A 9,960-nucleotide genomic window follows, 5' to 3' on the forward strand; every position below is an offset into this window, starting at 1 on the left:
TGCTGGAGCTTGGGAGTTCAGGCTGGGAGGATACAAGTAAGGGGAAGAAATCACAACAGAAAAGTGAGGATTAAACCTAGCCACACTGTGTGTCAGCAATGTTTTTAAGGACTGGATGATTCAATCTTCAAAATAGCCAGATAAGAGCTGGGCACTGGTGACTTATGTCTGGAACCCCAGCTTCTCAGGAAGCTGAGAGCTGAGGATGATAGTTTGAAGCCAGCCAGGGCAGGAAAGCTGTGAGACTCTTAGCTTCAAATAACCACCAAAAAGTCAGAAGTGGAGCTCAAGGGGTAGAGTGCCAGCCTTGAGCAAAAATGCCAAGTGATAGACAGGCCCTGAGTGCAAGGCCCAGATTTGAAAATTAGGGAGCATGGAACTGCAGAACTTTAGACCAAAGCCTAGCAGTATTAGAAGAAATAATCCCCAGCTTGTACCAGCCCTCTAAAGAGTCGTACCTTATGTGCTGACTCTTCATTGGATAACTAATCTTTTCTGGACTCTCTGATTGGTTCATCCACAATCAGCCACACCTACTCTTCATCAGTCTAGCTCTATATCACCTTTTTTGATTAGTCCTTGATTTGCAAAGGACACCTTTGTTCCTGATTGGACAAAGCTCCATACATGCCCCTTTCTGATTGGATCTTTGACAATCACCAGCCTAGGTGCAAACAGAAATTTATCTTTGAAGGAGTGGGAACCCCAAGAAGGAGGAGGAAAGAGAAGAAAAAGTAAAAAAAGATAAGAGTTCCTTAAATCTCTTGCTGAATAGCTAGTATGACCACTGATGACTGTAGTTCAAGTTCAAACTGCACACACCACTGGATCCAAACAGCTATATTTGGCTTCTATGCCTGTTTCTTCATTTTTATTTTTATTTTTTTGCCAGTCCTGGGGCTTGAACTCAGGGCCTGGGCAGTCCCTGAGCTTCTCTTTGCTCAAGGCTAGCACTGTACTACTTGAGCCACTGCTGTTTTTTTTTCTGTTTATGTGGTATTGAGGGATTAAACCCCGGGCTTCATGCATGCTAGGCAAGCACTCTACCACTAAGCCACGTGCCCAGCCCAGTTTCTTCATTTTTAAATCGAAGGATCCAGGTATGGTGATGCATGTCTATAATCCCAGCACACCCTAGGCTTGAGGCAGAAGGATCTCAAGTTTAAGGCCAGCCAGGGCTACATTGAACGACCTAGTCTCAAAGAAAAAAGTGGATAATAATAGTATCTTCTTCATGGAGTTTTGTAAGGATTAAATGAGTTAATGCCTGTGAAGTGCTCTGTATAAGTACCAGGGCACACAAGGTGCTCTCAATAGCAGAGTTGGCTATTATCATACATTCGAGTATATCTAAGGCCATGACCTTTAGACAGGTCTCTTTGCCTGTTTGACCTCAGCAGGCCAGATCCATTTATTGAATCATCCTCATGTCCCCTAGGTCCCTTCCTTTTCCAACTTCAGTCCTCAGGGAGAGGGATTACAATCAGTGGGATGGATGGAAAAATGGGGGTGAGGAGAGGCCAGTTGCCAAGGGGAGAGGGCCTCAACCAATCCCCCCAGAAAACTGAAATTGGGGGAAGGGAGGGACCTATGGCCCCACACAAAAAAAATGACTGAAGTCCTTATGCAAGAGGCTTAGGGACTGGGGACAGGGGCTAAGGGGGCTGGATGTAGCAGAGTGGGGTGCTCATATGGAGGAGATGGACGGAATAGGATTGGGACTGGCTCTCCCTGAGGAATGCCCAGGTGGGGGGAAGGGCTGCCCAGACCCAAGGTCACTGTGTCATTGTTACCATGGCAACGGCCACCTCTCTACAGGGAACCTGGAAAGAGGGTGGGCGGGGGGGGGGGGGGGGGGAGAGTTTCCCTGGTCCCTTAATCGAGGGATGGAGAAAGAAACAATGAGAGACCTAGAGGAAAAACTGAAGTATTGTTTCTCCATCTCTGTGAGGACTTGTTCATCTGAGTTCTCAGAACCTGGTACACCAGAGGTGCTCAATAAATATTCTTCAGAGACAGGTGCAAGGGTATACCCCCAGGCCCCAGATGCCACTGAAAGGAAAAAAAGAACCAGGAACAGGGTGGGAAAGTGGGGTCACCATTTCCTGTTCCTTCAATGCATAGAGGGGGTCCATGGATAATGCTACATCTTCCTCACCTCCCTGAACCCAGGGGCCGTAGCATTTATCCATCCAACCAAACACCCAAACCATTGTCCACCAGCAATTCCTGAGCCCCTGAAACAATTACAATCAATTCTATCACTTCTTAACCTTTAAATTCTTTCCACCCAAGGGCTCAGTGTTCAGTGCAAGCACTGAAGTCCACTAGCCCTAAACCCTAGAAGGCAGGGAGAGCACGCAATACCTACTTTACCCTTGGGGGTGCTTGTTCCCTTCAACAGAGAGTCCCCCCACATAGGTTCAGAATACTCAGACCCCTCACTCCCACCCCTAAGTCCCCTACCAATCTTTCTAGTAAACAGGTGTCTGAAAAATGGGCTTCCTCACCAAGGTCTTCTACCCCCTGTTGGCCAAAGGCTGGAACTACAGGGCTACCATCCACAAACATGAAGCCAGAGCTGAGGATCTGAGTGCTTGCATTTTTTTTTTTTTTAATGCTTTTATGGTCCTGGATAAGTGGACAGTAGGAATATGGAGTCTTCGGTCTCCCTTGGGACTCAGACATGAGGCCTTCAAGTTCCTGCTTCAGATGTCAACGAAAGAAAGACAGCTTCTCTTGGAGCCAGGCCTCAGTGAGGTCATCAGTGGTGCGGATTTCAAACACCTGAGCAGGGAGAGTGATCTCCTCAGCATTAGGATTCCATGAGGACTTCAGGCACCTCAGACCCAAGGAGGGCGGGGTGAGGGCCCAACCGCCTTCCCTCAGCCCCAAGTCTCCAGGCCCTCGAGTCTCTGAGAGCTCGACACTCCCCTCACCCCCACCGCTCCCTGCACCTTGGTGAGCTCGGCAGTCTGCACCAGTCTGTTCTTACTCCCAGCATACATCATCTGCTGCTCCGGCTTGCAGCCTGTGTGACAAAGAGAAGAAGAGTGTGTCACCGGGGACCCTGAAGTGCTTAGTGACACTCTAGAAATGTCCTCCATGGTGGCAGTTTTCAGAGGGCCTTCAGAACTGCTTGGGGAGGTCCCAGAATGCTTTACTGAATTTCTAGGGATTTTTTGTTTTGTTGTTTTTTGCCAGTCCTGGGGCTTGAATTCAGGGCCTGAGCACTGTCCCTGGCTTCTTTTTTGCTCAAGGCTAGCACTCTACCACTTGAGCCACAGTGCCACTTTTGGCTTTTTTTCTATATATATGGTGTTGAGGAATCAAACCGGGGCTTCATGTATATGAGGTGAGCACTTTTACCACTATTCCCAGCCCTCTAGGTTATTTCTGATTGGGCTTCAAGTTCTTGTGTGTGTATGTGTGTAGTGGGGGGGGGGGCACCTCTGGAGATGATTTCAGGGCCAGATGTGGATTTCTAGGCAAGGGAAGAGGGGAGGGGGTGGTTTCTTCCTGGAGACAGAGGAAGAAGGTGTGTGGCTTTGGATCTATCTAAGTTCCCACCTCTCTCTGTGTCTCTGTCTCTCTCTCTCTGGCCTGACCCCAGCAAATCCAGCCCTCTTTTTTTTTTGCTAGTCCTGGGGTTTGAACTCAGGGCCAGAAGCCTGGGCTTCTTTATTTGCTCAAGGCTAGCACTCTACCACTTGAGCCACAGTACCACTTCTGGGTTTTTTGGTTTATGAGGTACTGAGAAATCAAACCCAGGGCTTCATGTATGCTAGGCAAGGTCTTCACCACTAAGCAACATTCCCACCCTCATCCCACCCTCTTTTACACACTTTTTTATTTCTTTTGGCAGTGCTGGGGATGGAACCCAGGGCCTTGAAGCATGCCGGGGTCTTCTGTGCTACCACCAGCTCCATCTTTCTGCTCTAATACGGCGATCCACAGGCATAAAAAATGCACCCACATACACCCCTGGTCCCCCACAGTCTAAGCTCATCTCCTCAGGACAAGAAGAAAGGCAGTGTCTCACCCACAGGACTGGAGAAGATAAAACACAAAGGGTAGGACACTCGGCCATCTGCGTGCACGTACTTGTAGCTGTAGACCACGAACCTAGCCAGCAACAGGGAAATCACACTCAGGACTTGAGTCCATCCTCAGCCTTCAGTGTTCTCTCTCTCTCTCTCTCTCTCTCTCTCTCTCTCTCTCTCTCTTTCTCTCTCTGTCTCTGTCTCTTTCTCTCTGTCAATAATGGTGCTTGAACTCAGGGCCTTGAGCTATCTCTTGGCTTTTTTGCTCAAGGCTGGCACTTTACCATTTGAGCCACATCTATACGTCTAGTTTTTTGGTAGTTAATTGGAGATAATTCTGGATTACCACTTTTTGTTTATATATGTATAAGTATATATATTTGTTTGTTTACACATGTTTGTGTCTATGTCTATATGTGTACATATGAATATAAGTATGAGCATACATATACATGGATATATGTATATATACATATGTATATATATACACACACATGGATAGTCAAGTAAAGTTCATAGAAAGCAGAGATTATCTTTATTTATTTATTTTGGTACTGGGGATCGAACTCAGGAAGTTGCACTTGCTAGTGAAGAACTTTGCCACTGAGCTACATCTCAACCGATTACCATTTTTTAAATAAAATTTTCAGCTAGACACTGGTGGCTGAAGCCTGTAATCCTAGTTACTCAGGAGTCTGAGATCTGAGGATCACGGATGAAAACCAGCCTGGCAGGAAAGTCCATGAGACTCTTATCTCCAATGAACCACCAGAAAGCTGAAAGTGGAGCTGTGGCTCAAGTGGTAGAGCACTAGTCTTGTGCACAAAAGCTTAGGGACAGTACCCAGACTCTGAGTTTAAGCCCCAGACTGGAGCATGCAAACATACACACACACACACACACACACACACACACACACACACACACACAAAATCGGATTTATTGAGTTGAAATCCCCTTTTGTACAACTACTTTAAAAAATACAGTTTTTCTCTCTTTTAGAAACAAAGCCAGTAAGATACTGAAGACCAAAGCAAAAAATAAACTCTAAGCCAATATAATATATAAATGAAATAATATCACATTACAATGAAAAGTCCTAGAATAGGAAGTCTTCATCTCAAACACAGGGACCCTGAGTCCACGGACAGGATAGAAGCCCACGTGAGCCCTAAGTCTGGACCCCCATCATCATCTCCTCCCCACAGCCGGGTCCTCCCCTCCCTTCCCACAAGGATACCTGGGCTGTCTCTCTGGCAACTCCAATTTCAGTTCCTCTGGAGAAATATTCTGAGATGGGGGACAGGGGACAAATAGGAGAGGAGAAAACAAATAAAGGCCATAAATAAACACTTATGTAATCAGTGAACTCTCCCAGAACCACATGAAGTAGGTCCTGTTATTATACCCACACGGCCCAGAGACATCAAGACACTTGCCCAAGGTTGCACAGCTAGGGAGAAGCTGAATTCAGATTTGAATCTTTGTTCCCATGGTAACCACTTCGCTATCCTTCCTTTCATAGGGTGGGTGGAAGCTCAGCTCCTAGCCAGTCCTATCCCCCACACTCCAAAAAGGCACAATCAGAAGGAAGCCTTGTCATCATTTATTATTTACTGATAAAGACAAGGTGGCTCCCTTGTCTTCCTGATTACAAAGAGGTTCTGCTAACTTATCTAGGTGTGTGTGTGTGTGTGTGTGTGTGTGTGTGTGTGTGTGCGTGCTCCAGTCTGGGGCTTGAACTCAGGGCCTGGGCACTGTCCCTTAGCTTTTTTGCTCAAGGCTGGCGTTCTACCATTTTATCCACAGAGCCACTTCTGGCTTTTTGCTGGTTAATTGGAGATAAAAGTCTCAAGGATTTCTTTTCTTTTTTATGTCTGAAACATGGACTCCTACTCTGTACCTGCTGCTTGTGCTCACTGGCTAGCATTCTACCAACTGAGCCACAGCTCCAACCCTCCACAGACTTTCTGGACGGGCCTGGCTTTGAACGGCCATCCTTAGATCTCAGTCTCCTGAGTAGCTAGGATTACAGGTGCAAGCACCAGGGCCTGATAGTCTCACTTTATTGTGCACATATGTGCTCCAGGCCTTACCCTCAGGTTACGGATTAAATCATTGGATCTGTAAGCACTCTCTGAGATTGCATAGGAAAGAAATCAGAGACACACAAAGGATTTACTGTGGTCTCCGGGTCTTCCTGGCTCCCAGTGACCGGCTCTTAACATCCACTCTGAGCCCCTTGAGTCCTCAGTATGGCTTAGGGGGATCCCGTTCCGCCTCCCAGACCCTCACCTGAAATTCTTCCTCCAAAACCACCATTTGCCGGTCTTTATCCACCTTCACTGGGGAAAGGAGGACACATTGGGGTTAGACATCCCGCGCACCTACAGGACACTAGCCACGCCCCCGCTCGAACCACGCCCACAGCATTGACCCCGCCCAGAGCCACGCCCGTGCAGCTGTGCTGGCCCCGGCTCACTTAGCGCCACGCCCAGGCCAGTGTGATGGCCCCGCCCCACTCAGCTCAACGTCCCCGCTGCTGTACCGGCCCCGCCCCATGCCACACCCATGCAGCTGTGCTGGTCCCGCCCCACTTGTCGCCACGCCCACACCGAGGCTGGCGTCCCGCCCTAGATGCCACGCCCATCTCCGTGACAGTGACCCACCCACCCAATGGGGGGGGAGGGGAAATGTCACTCACTCACGATGGCTGCATTGTCTGTCTCTTTTCGGAAGCGGAATTTCCTCAGCTTTTCCTTTAGCTCCGGGTCCACCTCGCACACCACCAAGGAGTCAGACTGTCAGAAGGATCAGGAAGACTTGAGCTGGTCTGGACATAACCCCTGTGTCCCTTCTCCCAGCCTCAGTTTCTCTATCCAGGAGAGGAGATCACGGGAGTCCATCTTTGGGAGCAGTTGGCAGATGCTGCCCCTTCCAGGTCGCCAGGCCACACAGCTCAGGGGTCAGGGTGGAGGCTGGGTGAAGGAGACCCAGGGATTCATGTGCCCAGGGCTAAGTCCACCACCAACTCTTTTCCCCAGCCAGGTCTCCTTTCCCTACAGCGGAGTCCCTTCCGCACCTGTGACCTCCAGGCCACAACTGACCTCCACCTTAATGTCCCTCCCACCGCAGCCCCTCTCCAGCCCCGGCCCCTTGCCCGTCCCATTCAGCTCTGGTCCCCCTGACCATGGCTTGCAGCGCCTTCTTTTCTCAGTTCCACTGTCTTCCAGGGGTGGGGACCACGGCTGTGGGGGGCGGACTGTGAGGGTAGGGGGGAAGGTTTCATCCAACACCACATCCTGTTTATGCCAGTTCTGGGACAACTGTCACTGAGGGCTCCTCCTCCTTCCTTCCTTCCTCTAATCAGCCACGATGGTTCAGTCTTTGCAATCACTCAGACCAAGGTTCAAATATTGCCTTGACGGTGGCCCTAGCTAAGTGGCTTCACTCTGCTGTTTCAGGATTGTCCCCCAGCTTAGCAGATTTAGCAGGTATGATGACTCAGTAGGCTGAGGCAGGTGGATCATGAGTTCCAGCCTTCAAAACACCTCGTGCCAGGGATTCTGTTGCTCAGCACTTGGATCATGTTGGGCTATTTCATGACCTCTGTAGCCCTACAACTATGTGAGATGCACACCGCTATCCATCTTAAACATTCAAGCTGTTCAGAGGGTTGGGTGTTGGTGGCTCATGCCTGTAATCCTACCTCCTCAGGAGGCTGAGATCTAGAGGATTACAGTTCAAAGCCACCTTGAGCAGAAGAGTCAGTGATACCCTATCTTCACTATAACCAGCAAAAATCTGGGCTGGTGGTATGGCTCAAGTGGCAGAGCACCAGCTGTTAACAAGCCAGCCAAGAGAGCACCAAGTTGTGAGTTCAATTTTTGGTACCAGCACCAAAAAAAAAAAAAAAGTGTTCTGGGGACTTGGGATGTGGTTCAGTACTACAGCATATGTTCCACATATCTATGCAAGTCTCTTGGTTCCACCAAAAAAAGAAAGAAAATATTTTGTATTGCCTCCTTTCTCATCTTGAAATGAAATTCCTGGGTAATGTGACCTACTTACACACATAAATTCAAAAAAAATCAATATAATAACCCTAACTGTCAACTAAAGAAGAAATAACAGTAAAGTAATTTGTGAGCGAACCAGATATATTTAGTGAGAAAATCCAAGCAAACAGAAGGGAATTTTCCCAAGGTCCTGGCCCCATTGTGCTTACTGAGTTGGCTCCCCTTCCTAGTAATGGGGAGCCCCACTCTGCTCTTCAGCTCACCCCTGCCCACTCAAGCTTGTCTCTGTGGCTGTCCTCTTTCTCACTGCTATCATCTGTCCCTGTCCCTAGTGGGTCATTCCCCTGGGCTCACATAGTTATTTCTGTCATTTGAAAAACTAAAAACCCACTGGGTATGGTTGTATACACCTATAATCTCAGCTACTCCAAAAGTGGAGATAGGAAGATCATAGTCAAGTAGGAGACACTACTTGAAAAATAACACAAAGTAGGATTCCCCTTGTAGCATAAAGTAGAATGCCTCTTGCATGACTAATGTATGTTAATAAGAATTTTTTAAAAAGTAATGGAAAGTGTGTGGTTCAGGCAGTAAAGCACCTGTTTAGCAACCTCAAGCCTAGAATTCAAACATCGTTACTGCCAAAAATAAATATACAAACTAAAAACACCATCTCCATGCCTGTCTCTGCTCATTAATTTCCTCCTCCTCTTTTTTTTTAGTGGTCCTGGGTTTTGAACTCAGCTTGGGCTCTGTCCCTGATCTTTCTCACTCAAAGTTTGCTCTGTACCACTTGAACCAGAACTCCACTTCCAGCTTTTTGGTGGTTAACTGGAGATGAGTCTCTCAGATTTATCTGGGCTGGGTTTGAACTTCAGTCCTCAGATCTCAGCCTTCTGAGTAGCTAGGATGACAGGCATGAGCCACAGGCACCTGGCCAAGATATGGTATTGAGTAAATGAACCAGCATGAAGCAGCACAATCACATATGTATCTATGCAACAGGAAAGTTGTAGCTTCTGTGTAGGAGGTACTAGTTGGGTTTTGTGACATCCCTGCCCTGGTTTGAAATGGCCTTTTCCACCAGCCTTTGTGAGAATGCACTCCCTTCGGGCTTTGCGCACTTCTTGCTGGGTCTTTATCCGAACCCCTTGAGGCCCCGCTGTCCCCTGGGCCTATTTGTGTCCAACGCTAGTTCTCTACCGTACCGCCAATTCCAATTTTATTGTGGTTAATTGGAGATAAAAAAAATCTCATGGATTTTCCTGTCCGGGCTGGCTTTGAACCAGGATCCTCAGATCTCAGCCTCTTGAGTGGATAGGATGACAGGCGTGAGCCACCGGCACCTGGCTTTGCCGGGCCTTTTTGATGTTAAGTAAATTCCTTGTGGCAAACTCCCTACAAGTCTTCATTTCTTAGGATTTCCCTGGGCCTATTCATCCTTCAGACTTCCCTGGGCTTTATCCCTCTCACAGCTTCAATGAGCACGGGTTCAATCATTTTTAACGCCTTCATCTCTGGCTGCAATTTGTCCCCTCGGTGGTTGTGAAGCCTTCCAGGATCTCTCATTGGTTCCGTTCAGTTGGCCACCCTGAACGTCCCTCCCACCTGCAGCACCTCCTCCTTTCCCAACAATCCCCCTCGCCTGGTTCTCCCGCCCCCAGCTGCTTCCCTGGCCCCTCTAGATCTAGTTCTTCCAACTCTGCCCATCACATACAGGCCAAAGCCATCAGTGCCAAGCCTTCAGCTCCTTCAGCTCCTCCGTGAGACAAGCTCAAAGTCCCTCCAGCGGCCAAACATCTGGCCGCAGCTCATCCCCCACTCCTCCGACCCCGAATGCATTTCTTTTTGAATCCCATTTAACAAGCCATCCAAATGTCTCCGTCCCCCCGAGGTTC

The 9,960-nt window shown here is 48.4% G+C and overlaps 1 protein-coding gene across 1 annotated transcript; it reads right to left on the minus strand.

Moving 5' to 3' along the window:
- Window positions 1-2,598: 2,598 nt before the first annotated feature.
- Window positions 2,599-7,319, minus strand: Gmfg (glia maturation factor gamma). The gene is made up of 7 exons (XM_048369239.1): window positions 7,233-7,319; window positions 6,748-6,844; window positions 6,339-6,388; window positions 5,284-5,333; window positions 4,043-4,125; window positions 2,958-3,031; window positions 2,599-2,787 (listed from the first exon to the last, which is right to left on the minus strand). The coding sequence occupies exons 1-7, from the start codon at window positions 7,233-7,235 to the stop codon at window positions 2,716-2,718; spliced, it is 429 nt and encodes a 142-aa protein (XP_048225196.1). The 5' UTR covers window positions 7,236-7,319; the 3' UTR covers window positions 2,599-2,715.
- Between the last annotated feature and the right edge of the window lie 2,641 nt (window positions 7,320-9,960).

Source organism: Perognathus longimembris, chromosome 20 (assembly GCF_023159225.1).
Source record: "Perognathus longimembris pacificus isolate PPM17 chromosome 20, ASM2315922v1, whole genome shotgun sequence".
Taxonomy (NCBI): domain Eukaryota; kingdom Metazoa; phylum Chordata; class Mammalia; order Rodentia; family Heteromyidae; genus Perognathus; species Perognathus longimembris.